We start from the raw sequence: 13,280 nt of genomic DNA, 5'->3' as shown, positions 1-13,280 counted from the left end.
GTAATTCTATATTTGGAAAACATTGTGTTTGCATAAAGGCCACGTTGATAAGGGGGTAAGTAACATTGGAGAGATTGTGTGGCAGTCCGTTGATGAAGGGCAGCTGCAAATAGGGGCACGGGATGATCAGAATTGTGTTTTAGGATAATAAGATTGGTGGCCATGTCAAGTAGGGGGAGGAAGACCAGACAGAAAGCTGTCAGTGCACCAGATGAGAAGTGGGAGGTGATGGGATGGAGAACGTGGAGTGAGATATCTCAAGCAAAATCATAGAGTTTGGTCACTAATTGTCTTTGGAATTGACTGTGGAGAGTGAGACGTTGAGATCCTGATGTTTCTGCTATTTACGGAGACAGTGGACAAGGGTAGTGAAATAAGATTTCTCAGGGGAAGCTGATGAGTTTAATATGCGTAGTGGCTTTGCCTCTGTTTGGTACTCAAAAAGTTCTTTGCATTTCGATTTTAATTTCCAACTTGTATATATCTTGTCTACCTAATTAGATTATAAATATTTGTTGAATGAATGAACACATGTAGGCTAGCGATGGGATAGAAGACTGTTTGTTTTAAGGGCAACTACACATAGATTATACCATGGAGGAAGAGGTGGGGTTGAGAACTTCTTCGAAGTGGAAATGCTAAGGGGAGTGGGTAGTATTGCTTTAGGTGATAAGGAAAGAAATGGGAATGAGGTGGACCTTTGTGAGTCCCGTGAGATGACTCTGGGGCATGGTTAGGGGCCTGGAACTGATAGGAAAGTATCTGCAGAAGATAAAGGCATGGTCGGTGCTGCGATGGTTCTTGTGGTAACATTGTAATGTGTATTATCTGTCCTTTTCATGTGGTACTCAGCACAAGCTACCTTGTTTTGCTTTGTGTATGTGTGTGCCCTCTAGTGTCCCCAAGCCAAAGGTCCAAGCTCCTTGTTGGCAGGAAGCACGGTTTTGTCTACAACCTAGGCTCCATAAATGTTTGCTAAGATGGCTTATTTGTAGTTAGAATCACAAGAATAATGGTGAGCAATCCTGTATTCATGAAGCACAATGTAAGATGTTCACAGTTTTGTTGAGTCTCTTGAGCTTTTTAAAAATTAGATTACCTCTAAGGGGTAATGAAACATATTGCTAATGAATGTGGGCCCTGGAGCCACACTGGGTTCAAAATCTTACATTCTATTCACATGACTTGGGCAGCTGATTTGAACTCCACGTACCTTGGTTTCCTCAGCTGCATGAAGGAGGTAGTAGTAGTACTTGCTTCGCAGGGTTTTGTGAAGATCCAATGAATTAGTACAGGTTAGTCACTTAGTATGGTGCCCGGCACATGGCAAACACTCTCCAAGCATTTGGTGTTACTACGTACTCCACTGACAGTGTCAATGAGGAAAGTGCCCCGACATTTAAAAATGTTTTGTGGGCATTTTAAAGAAGTGACAATGCAGAGGCAGCTTTCTAATCTTTCACACTGTCCTTAGTGCACAGTCAGTGGGGCTGCAGGCAAAGCCAACATCACACAGTTCTGGGGGCAGTTTGTATCTCAGCCTGCACTGCCACCTGCCCCTGTACGGTTCACAGTCTGTTTCACTCGCATTCCCATGTTTTTGTTTTGTTTTGTTTTGTTTTGTTTTTGCGGTACGCGGGCCTCTCACTGCTGTGGCCTCTCCCGTTGCGGAGCACAGGCTCCGGACGCGCAGGCTCAGCGGCCATGGCTCACGGGCCCAGCCGCTTCGCGGCATGTGGGATCTTCCCAGACCGGAGCACGAACCTGTGTCCCCTGCATCGGCAGGTGGACTCTCAACCACTGCGCCACCAGGGAAGCCCTCCCATGTTGTTTTTAAACCATCCCCTCTAGGATAACCGGGGAGATATTGACCTTAGGATGCCATCCCTTCATTTCATTTTAAGGAACATTTATTAAGCACCACTAGGGGGCCAGGCCCTAGGATGGAGACATGAAGAATGCTCCACGACCCTTTTCACCACTGTCTCCACCCTATGGGATATTGTTGCCTTTGTCCGAGCCTGGTAGGGTGAGTTGTGCAACGTATCCACTCTCTGCTGCTGCCATGTGCTCCCTTCTTGAGTGCTCACTGCACTGGGGCTCCCTGGAGGCCCAGGCAGGGGGCTGAGGTGCTGTCTTCCCTGAGGAGGTGCTGTCCACAGGGCCTGCAGACAAATGATTATGACGAGCTCAGTGTCAGCAACTATGGTCATCTTGAAGCTAACAACCCCACCCATCTGCTTGCCCTCGTCACCCCATACCTTCTCCCCGAAACCCACACTGCCTCTGTTAGTCCCCTGAAAGGCCTAGTTTTAAACTGGGCTTTGAGCCACAGATGCAGCTAGGTAGCTCGGAGCCTGTGGGCCTCGGGTGATCACTCTGCTAGATGTTCTTCAAATTCCCTGCAAGCTATAAAAGTCTGTAATCCCATAATGATGACTTAGGACTGAGGAAAGCATAGGCAGTGTTACTATTAATATTTATATTCTCAGTAATTTTCTATATAATTTTCAGTGAGAAGGTTTCGTTGTTTTAAAGAGGATACCTGTTTCAAGCTTTGAAAGGTGAAATGTGTTTCAGACTTAATGTACAGTAAGATGTCATTTGGCTCCTATGCTCTAATTAACTTCTACTCTTTTCCCTCTGATCCACAGTTTGGGGATATGGCTTCCTGTCAGTGACAGTTATTAATCTGGCATCTCTCCTCGGACTGATTTTGACTCCGTTGATAAAGAAATCTTACTTCCCTAAGATTTTGACCTATTTTGTGGGGCTGGCTATTGGGACTCTATTTTCAAATGCAATTTTCCAACTTATACCAGAGGTAAGGAGGTTGGCTGTTCGTTTCTGTGAATAATTGGTTCTTTGAATTGTTTCAGCACTTTGTACATTTTAAGCCTCCATAATTCTTGCAGCATTTTATGGTCTGGTTTATAGTGTTTTGGATAAGAGAAAGCTGAATCACAGCAAATGAAAAAACTTGTCCCAAGCTGCAGGGGAAGTCAACGTCAGAGAGAAAATTAATATTCTGGGAGGCCAGGCACCAGGACGTGCTCAGACAGCTCTGGGACACCTCGGAAGGCTTTACGACTCTATTCTGTCTCACATTTGGCAAATTTAATTTTTCTACACTCTTTTTATTATTTACTTATTTATTTCTGAAGTGTACGCAGTGTCAAATTTACTAAGATATACAACAGAATTCCTCCATGGATCAGTTCGGTGCTTTGTGACCACCTAGAGGGGTGGGATAGGGAGGGTGGGAAGGCAACGCAAGAGGGAGGGGATATGGGGATATATGTATATGTATAGCTGATTCACTTTGTGATAAAGCAGAAACTAACCATTGTAAAGCAATTATTCTCCAATAAAGATGTTAAAAAAAAATTCTTCCATGTATTTACTACAGCTAAAGAAGACTAGAGGGTAAATTAGAACATGGTTGACAAACCTTTTCATTCTTTTTGATTGTGGATAAAAATCAATCGAGGGCCGATAAATAAACAGCAGCTTATTTTTTCCTTTGGTAAAACGTATTATTGATCTGCCATTGACTACAGTGTGCTATTCAGTTTGTCAGCACATGATATATATGTTTTATTTCAAATCTATAATGTGGCCATATAAGGAAGAGAGATGGAGTGAGGAGAATAAGTGAGAGGAAAAGAGACAGGAAGGAGAAAGAGACATTAACAGGAGGGAGTCACAAAGGGCAACTAGAGAAACACATATACACGTGGACAGTATCTCCCCACTCATGCACACACAAAGATGGAGGGGCAAGCTCTGAACAAAAGGAAAACATACAGTATCACCTTCAGCTCATAAGTTTTAGAAAATTATAACTAAAGCTCCTTTTAGTTTTCGCAGCTATATATGAAAGTGGGGATGTAACTTCTTAAAGTCATAGTTTTTTTATTATTATTATATCTAGAAAGGACCTAGGAGAACGTCTACTTCAAAGCCTCAATTGTAGAGATGAAAAAATTAAAATCCAAGGGGATTAAATGACTTGATTACAGCCTTATAATCAGCTAGTAACAAAGCTAGGATGACAAAACAGATTTTCTGATTTTAAAAATTATATGTAATATATTTGATATAGTATTATATATATTAACTCACCTGATTTGTGGTGAGTCAAATTAAATTAAACAAACTGACATGGTATGTGGACTGAGGATTGTACATTTATGATTTTGATGTTTCCTGTTTTATTGAAAATGTAATAATACATTAAAATGTCTATTAGGAAAATAAGAAACTTCTTCAACAGCACTTATAGAGGTTCTTTTGCCTTTCTGTGATAATTAGGGAATTATGGATATGAGCAGAGAATTATGTAAACACTAGAGAATCTGTCTTTTTAATAATACCCCCAATTTACATAGTTATTTCTTTTTTAAAATATTTTTTAAAAATTTATTTACTTTTTATTTTTGGCTGTGTTGGGTCTTGGCTGCTGTGCATGGGCTTTCTCTAGTTGCAGCGAGCGGGGGCTACTCTTCATTGCAGTGCACGGGCTTCTCATTGCGGTGGCTTCTCTTGTTGCGGAGCGCGGTCTCTAGGTTGTGCGGGCTTCAGTAGTTGTGGCACGTGGTCTCAGTAGTTGTGGCTCGCGGGCTCTAGAGTACAGGCTCAGTAGTTGTGGTGCATGGGCTTAGTTGCTCCGCAGCATGTGGGATCTTCCCTGACCAGGGCTCAAACCCGTGTCCCCTGCATTGGCAGGCGGATTCTTAACCACTGAGCCACCAGGGAAGTCCTGATAGTTATTTCTTTTGTGGCAAAATTATTTCCCCTTTGCTATTTTATTTTATAACCACCGTGTTAGTTATATAGAGTAGGTATTTTTATGCCATTTTTGTACTGTGTAAATAGGTCCGGAGAAGTCACTGAAAAGAAGATGTGGCATGAGGTCTCCCCAGAGACAGATGTAGAACAAGAACCCAGGCATTTTCTATTCTAGACTGCTGTTCAGAGGGGACATTGACAATGTGTGGAATGGTATAAAGCTGTGGCTTTTCACATGTTATGCTCCCCTGCTATTTTACTTATTTTAAGTTTGTATTTCTTGTCTGCCTAGAACATCATGACTCTATAATTTCAAGCTCCAGCTCTTGTCCTGTGTCCTTTAAACAATGAATTGTTTCATTCTCATCATTTGTGAGTGTGTGTATATGTGTGTGTGTGAGTGCCTGGTACCTTATATCTTTTCTTCCTTACTCTGGGGCTCAGTCCTTGATTTATTTATCTCTTTAGGACTTATTAGGATCCTCTAAGTTCAAGGGGCTCTCTCTTGGGAAAACAGTAATCCAAGTGACCTACCATATTTGCTTTAAAAAGTTGACTCTGGAAATTATGGGCAAATATATTACTTTTAGAAAAAGTGGATAATCAATGTCTCATTTGTCTTAATTACCCATGTCTAATATTATCTTATAAATATAGGAATCAGTGCTGCTTTTTTATTGATAAAAGTTTACTTTCTCAAGGCGAGTATCGCTGAAGGTGTTACAGCTAGGAAACTATAAGGTACTCTGGGGGCTTTATTTAATAGGACTTCCTCTGGTTATAAGACTTCAGTGCTATCTCTTACAGTTTGATTACTCAGATTTCAGAGTTTTTGTTTTATGATTTTGGCAGGTAAATCCCCAATATTAACTGGATGTGAAGGATGGACTTAGGACTGTGGTGAAAATTATTTACTGAATCAAATTAAATTACTTGGTCTTACCTGAATTGCCTTTTTTTTCTCCCTTAGGCATTTGGATTCAATCCCAAAATTGACAACTATGTTGAGAAGGCAGTTGCCGTGTTTGGTGGATTTTACATACTTTTCTTTTTTGAAAGAACGCTTAAGATGTTATTGAAGACGTATGGTCAGGTAAATGGACTTTATTTAAAATGTTTGATGTTTTACCCACTAAAGCTACTTTATATAGGCAAATAAAGGCAGGAATTTTATTCTTACAATTATGTGAACAGTTCAGTTATTAGACTTGTGAATGTGAGGAGAGAAAGATAAAGATCAATATATTGATAAGTATAAGAGGAACACTTGATTCTTACTGTAGAATTTGGAGTAAATACTAACAATTTAATGTCCAATAACAGATGCACATAATTTGTATTCCATTCATATCCATCAACATAAGAAGGTATATGTACCCTAACATGAAAAAACAAAAACAGGAGAATCTAATAAATGAAGATACATTTAAAGGAAGAGAAATTTTATAAATCTAAAAAGATTATACTACATACGGAATAGATACAAAATTTTTCTCTTATAAATAAAAACCATTACATTCTCTATTTTCTTACCTGTATGAGCCATCTTTGTTTCTTCTTATAACCTTTTCCTCCCTTATTTTTCTTGTAGGATGGTCATACCCACTTTGGAAATGATGACTTTGGTTCTTCTCGAGAAAAAACTCATCAACCTAAAACGTTACCTGCCATCAATGGTGTGACATGTTATGCAAATCCAGCTGTCACAGAGCCTAATGGACACATCCATTTTGATAACGTCAGTGTGGTATCCCTACAGGTATTGTAATTCTCTTTACTGCGTCCTTCACACTATGTGAAGACTGCTGTGCATGCAGCCAGTCAGTATTTTGCACATTTAATTGTATCAGACTTATTCCTGCATGTGTGGGATAAGTGGAATGTAAGTTTGTTTCTTTTTCCACTTTCCCTCTGTCAGTTTACTGCAAATATGCGAGTTTAGCAATAAATTGTAGGCTGCTGGGTTGGAGGCTTTAGTATTCTCTAAGATTGTTTAACTATGTAAGAGTTACTAAGATTTATACAATGATATGTTGCAAAATTAATTTAGAGCATTTCTCTTACTTTGCAATCCTTTCGAGATACAAAACCAAAGAATCCCTTTGGGTGATTTTGAAACTGAAAGAAGACTTGTAAGCTATTAAAATTGTGTTCATTAATTAATTGATTTAGAATTTTCATTCCCATTTTCTAAATAATGTTAATAGATATTATTTCTTGAGCAAGTATTATATGCCAGGTAATAAGCCAGCACTTATTTTATCTCATTTACTTTTTTTTTTTTTTTTTTGTGGTACGCGGGCCTCTCACTGCTGTGGCCTCTCCCGTTGCGGAGCAAAGGCTCTGGAAGCGCAGGCTCAGCGGCCATGGCTTACGGGCCCAGCCGCTCCGCGGCATGTGGGTTCTTCCCGGACCGGGGCACGAACCCGCGTCCCCTGCATCGGCAGGCGGACTCTCAACCACTGCGCCACCAGGGAAGCCCTCATTTACTTTTTATAACAACTATTAAAAGTAGGGATTCTTTTCTACATATTAGAACTACATATTAGAACTATTAGAACTAAAAGTAGGGATTATTTTCTATGTATTGGAATTATTTGGAAATCAAACCCAAATTATGTATGCAAAAATGAGAAGTTATTGGAAAGATAGTGGCTATCTAATGGGATAACCAAGCTATAGGAAGATCAACAACCCTGGAACCATTAGAATTATTAGGACTCCCACTCCCTTCTCCTCTCTGCATCTTAGAGTCATTCTCTTTTTTCACTGTGGACGGGCTCCTTCATAAACGGGAAACATAGCCACTAGCAACTCCTGGGATTTACGTTTTATAATTTCGGCTACTAGAAGGAAACTGACCTGCCTCCTTAAGTCCTAAATCCAAAATTTCTGGCGAGTGTCTCCTTGGTCCAGCTTGAATTAGATGTCCACTTCTAGACTAATCTAAGTGCTTAGAGGATTGGGCCCTTTGTATGGCCCCAAGGGAATATGGATGCGGTAGAAGAGTGGTCATTAAAAGGGAGACTTGGGATGCTAGTGTCATGGGTGTCCACACATGTCTCATTTGACAGATTAAGAAAGTGGAGCTTTGGATGCCAAATAACCTCTCCAGGGTCTCTCAGCTCATAAATGACAGATCCAAAAGCTATAAAGTTAAATACAATATAAAAGATGATAATTAAAAATAAAATCAGAAGGAAGTCAGCTAAGAAACAAAAGCAGAGAAAAGTTATTTGGAAGAGGTTATTAACGCAAATGATCTGAGTTTCCTTCTGGAAAGAAAATATGATTGGTCCTATACTTCTTCCCACCCGATTAAGGAAAATCTCAGGAGGGATTGAAAAGACAGTTTTATGTGAGCACTAAGCTAAGAGAGGAAATTATTTCATGCAATATAATGAATGATGCTTTTAGGGAAGACTTTGCAAAGAATAAGTAAATGTTCAAATAGATAATTTCCTTTAATAATTACAGCTAACCTTTATTAAATGTTCAAGGACTATGCCTAGAAATTTAGATGAGTGATCTCATTTGATTCTCATAGTAGCCTAGGAGACAAGCACTCTTATAATTAGGAGATTGTGGCTTAGAGAGGTTAAATAAACCCAAGGACACACATCTTCTAATGACGAAGCTTCTATCAGGACTGAGGCCATCTGATGCGGAAGCTTGCACTTGCCTTGCTGGATTGCCTTCATTATGTCACTGCTCTGCTAGGATCAAGATGATAACATTAACTCTTAATAAATATTAAGTTTTGTAGAGGGAAGAAGATAATTTTGGCCCATGGTCAGTGCTTTCTGAGAACAAATAAAATTGATCTGCTCAGAAGTTTGACTTTAGTTTTAAAGTTTTAGGACTCCTGGTTTCTGATTCACAGTGGCCAGAAGACATGTTTGCCGTAAACACAAACACCGTGGCAAAGATGGGGTCCTAGACGTGATCCTGTTTTACGTAATTTAGAAATATCAATCAAATGGCCCTTCTTTCTCTGCTTCTGGTAGTAATGCTAATATACAGGCTTTCATTCATTTATTTAATAAACATTTATTGAGTACTTGCTCACTGTCCTAGGCACTGGGGATTCAGAAGCAAACAAATTCTTGTGAAGCTTATAGTTTATTCAGCAGAAAGAGATAATATAGAAAAGAGTAAAACAAGAAAATATCAGGTAGCATTAACTATTTTGATGAAAATAAAACATGGTGATGTGGCAGTGACATGTGGAGGCTTCTTTGATCTATCAAGAACGGTCCCTTAAGAGGTCAGCGGAGAATTGGATAATGAGAGAGAAGAACCAGCCATGAAAATATCTGGGAAAATAATGTTCCAAGAGCTTTGAGAATAATCAGATGGGTCCCATACAAGGGAACTGGAAGCTGAATGGCGTTGGATTTCCTGACATCAATGCTGGAGACCAGTGGCACAGTACCTTCAATATTCTGAACAGAGGCAACTGTGGAATTGTAAACCTGGGTAAACTACCAATCTAGTGAGAGAGCAGAATGAAGCTAGGAGTCTTGAAATCTACTTCTAGGAATGAGAAGTCCACCTGAAGTAGAGAAGGTGTGTGCCAGGATGACAGCCATGAACCAGGCCTTGACATGAGCCACATAAAAAGTCCTGATGCTAATTTCCTCTGGGGACTATTTTCTGGCCGTTTTGGTTGTAGGTATAATCTCTAGTGAAGAGAGATTTAAACAAATTGAGCAACGCACTGTTGTTTTCAGTTTTCTCTTCACATCGCATTAAAAACAACGGAAAGAAAGAGACATTTAAGAAATGCTATCAGGGTCCAGATATTGCTTTAAGAGACAATAGGTAGAGAAATATGAGTGATATTGATTTTAATAATAAAATTAGAATATTTTCTAGTATTTTATATGATGAGAATATATTTAACCTGGGTGACCCCATTACAATGATTGAACGTGACATGTAAAATTCATGGTTTGTTTCGAAGCCCAAGCATTGCCCTGAGAATTTTGTTGACGATGCCTGTTTTTACTGTTTTGACACAGTGAAGTTTTTCCAAATTGAAGATAATAAGAAACCATCTAAGAGTGAGTTAAGAAAAGTAGTTTAATTTGACATTGCTATCAAAAGAACACAAATTATATGACAATCTGGATTAAAACAACATGATTCTTGGTTTTTCTGGAATATAGGAAGAACAAAAGAAATGTTATAGAATAATTAAAATGCATGACTTAGGGATGTCTTTATCAATATTCATCCAGACAATTTTGGTTCATCACCGAATACTCAGAAATGCAATAATGTTTAAGTTTAGTTGCCTTTGGTATTTTGTCTATATTCACTCATATAAAAACTATAGTTTTGGGGCTTCCCTGGTGGCGCAGTGGTTGAGAGTCCGCCTGCAGATGCAGGGGACACGGGTTCGTGCCCCGGTCCGGGAAGATCGGGCATGTAGGAGCATTCATGTTCTGGGGGGAAGGTAGCAGTGATAGAGGCATAATAAGGAAGCAGTTATGAGGGACAGACTGGAGCTCAGGATTCCATTTCTCCAGTTATCCCGTTATTGCCTCTAAGTAATGTTTTACATCTCACCCTGTGACACTCGCTGTGTTCCTTTCTCTCTCTGACTACTACGCAAACACAGGGAAAAGTCATTGCAGTAACTCTGCAGCAGGGTGGGTCTTTTCCCCGTGAGTCTACAGCTTCAGAAAGACTGTGTTTAATAGACGTTGATTCCTCAGGAATGTCAGGTACTTCGGGGAGTTTTAGCTCTTCAAGGCCACTAGAGGGCCCATCTAGCTCATTCCTCCAGTAATACAAAATCAGTGTCTTTTTCTAAATGAAACCTCCTGTGCTTTCATTTAAGAATGAATGTTATTAAATATGAAGTGATATGAGCCACTTATTCTTCCTAATAGAAGAACAATTAATATCAGCCATTTTTAGAAACTGACTATTGTGAATTATATGTTTAAAATCGAGGTGCAATGAAGTGGAATTTAACTGCGAAGTGTGGTGATGTTATTACTTTGTCAATAACTGAAAGGAAGTGATGCTCTACAAATATAAAGATAACATCTTTGAGGTGCTTGGGGTATCCATGAGAGTCCAAGAGATTTTAAAAACACTTCATTCATTCAAGTATTTATTGAGTACCTAATATGTACTTGGCATTATTCTAAGTACTGAGAATTCATCAGTGGGGCGGAACAAACTTTCTGCCCTTCCATAGCATAACTGAAGTATTGTATAATATACCAAAATATTATACACAAAAGTGGAAAGCATCCTTTTTTCAAGTCCCAAAAAACCAAATCAGAAGCTCTGTGTATATGTATGGGGCTGGCCTACTGCTCTTTCCTCTTGCGTGATGGGTTTTTCTCCGTTCTTGCCCAGAGATGGGAAGGATGGTGCCCATATTGGGAAGGAGGGTGGGAGAGGAAGGGGTTGAAGCACTGTGAATATCTGACTTGATACCCTTGTCTTCAGTGCTTTGTGTCCTTGAATCGAGGGCCTCTTCTGGTTCAGTTTCCCCAGTGGGTAGATCTCTAGTCATCATTTGGAGTGGCTGCCTTGCTGAATTGGTTTGGGAGCAATAATCTGGGGTTTTTATTGCTCCCTGAATAAATGTACAACTGATTTCCTTTTTCTAATTCCGCTCTTTCTCTCGGAGGCAGTTGCCGCCTCCATTTTCTAAACTTTTCTGATGTTTTGGGCCCTGCATCACTTCGTTCCTTTTGACTTTCTTCCTCTGTGGAGTCAGAACTCATCCTCCTCTTTTCATCTGCAAAATAAATATCTCAGCGCTCTCGTCTTCCGTTCTTTCTGTCCTTGTGACTTATGTCATTTTTAGTCTTTAATTTTAGGAACTCTCAGGAGGGACTAGAGAAAAATATGTATGTCTAGTGTGCCATGTTTCACCAAAGACCTATTCACTACTTTAAATAATATAGTTATTTTTTTTAAATGCATCTCTATTGGAGTATAATTGCTTCACAATACTGTGTTAGTGTCTGTTGTACGACGAAGTGAGTCAGCCATTTGCATACATATATCCCCATATCCCCTCCCTCTTGCGCCTCCCTCCCACCCTCCCTATCCCACCCCTCTAGGTCATCACAAAGCACCGAGCTGATCTCCCTGTGCTGTGCGGCTGCTCCCCACTAGCTACCTGTTTTACATTTGGTAGTTTTTGAATATCACAAGATTTAAAAACAGAAGTCAGTTACTTCCTTTTATGGGGTTATACTAACAATTAGTTAAAATTGAAAATGATACCTGTAATAAATTATATAAGAAGTGGTTTTCATTGGTCCTGATTGACAGATGCTTACAAAAAAGCTGGTTGAGTTAGAGGCAAACACTGCCCTACACAATCATGAGGAGGAACTCTGAGTACACCTTGGTTGTTGGTGGCATTTGTTTTCTCACTGGATCCGTCTCCATGCTTCCTTGCACCCCACAGACTATTTAATCAAGCTGCAGTCTGTGTGTTTTGAAAGTCATAAAAATTTGTACTTGAATCTGCTCTGAGTTTAGCCCACGCTTTACTAAGTCCACTTTTATTCATTTTTAGTGAACACCTTTTCACATTTTCAAGAATAACTGTTCCAAAAAATTTTTCATTACTCCACAAAATTCTCACTACAACCTTTTCTTCCTTTAAGGAGGAGACTGCGAAGATTATTTGGAATCTCTGTGAACTTTGCTGTCTCACCCCATCTGTTACTTCCTGAAAAGTGCTCTGTGCATCTGCTCTCTACCTTCCCTTTTGTGTCAGAACTTGTATCCTTTCTCTTCTTTTAAGGCCAGTTCCTCCACATGCGCTCATCTTTCCCATGGCCTCTTCCTGTTTCACTTATCTCTCCTGAATCTTTCCTTCTCCCCGTGTCTACAAACATTGAAAGTCTGTTCTTCCTTAAACTATTCTTTTTTCCTGACTCTGCTGCTCCCTAAGATTTCTCAAATCTTCTCCTTCTCTACACTGTCCAACTCCTTGAAACATCAGCTAATACTGAAATAAGAATATGTGTCAGACATTGTCTTAAATGCTTTACATATATTAACTCATTTACTGCTCAGAGTAACAACTGTATGAAGTGAGTACAGTAACTATCTCCATCTTAAGGATGTGAAACTGATATACAGAGAAGTTGAGTAACTTAGCCAAGGTCACATGGGTACCAAGTTAGGATTTAAGCCCAGGCTTCCTGGCTCCTGGGATGGTTAACCATTACCCTGACTACACTGCCTATTATTTCCATTTGTTGACTAGTTTTTATGTGCTCCCTGCTCTTATTCATCATCTCCTGAAATGTTTGTTGTAATTCAGAAATTCACTACCTATTCTCTGAAATTTCTCTCTGGAATGATACAAGTGATTTTTCTAGGCAGCAGGCTGTATTCTTAACACTCATTCTCATCCTTTCTGAGGCATTCCTGTAGTTTAGCACACATCTGAGTACCTATTATTGGCTAAATGCTAGGAATATAAAGGCAGATTTTTT

At 39.6% G+C, this 13,280-nt stretch overlaps 1 protein-coding gene across 1 annotated transcript in view; it reads left to right on the top strand.

Annotated features, from left to right (window-relative positions):
* The window catches only part of SLC39A8 (solute carrier family 39 member 8), a 72,728-nt gene that overhangs the window by 29,322 nt on the left and 30,126 nt on the right, over positions 1-13,280 (top strand). The window contains exons 4-6 of the mRNA XM_004263569.3: positions 2,655-2,824; positions 5,762-5,884; positions 6,383-6,550. Coding sequence (XP_004263617.2) covers positions 2,655-2,824; positions 5,762-5,884; positions 6,383-6,550 — 461 coding nt within the window. The remainder of the gene's footprint in view (positions 1-2,654; positions 2,825-5,761; positions 5,885-6,382; positions 6,551-13,280) is intronic.

Source organism: Orcinus orca, chromosome 4 (genome assembly GCF_937001465.1).
Source record: "Orcinus orca chromosome 4, mOrcOrc1.1, whole genome shotgun sequence".
NCBI lineage: Eukaryota > Metazoa > Chordata > Mammalia > Artiodactyla > Delphinidae > Orcinus > Orcinus orca.
The sequence above is the reverse complement of the archived record's forward strand: the minus strand, read 5'-3'. Positions and strand labels throughout refer to the sequence as shown.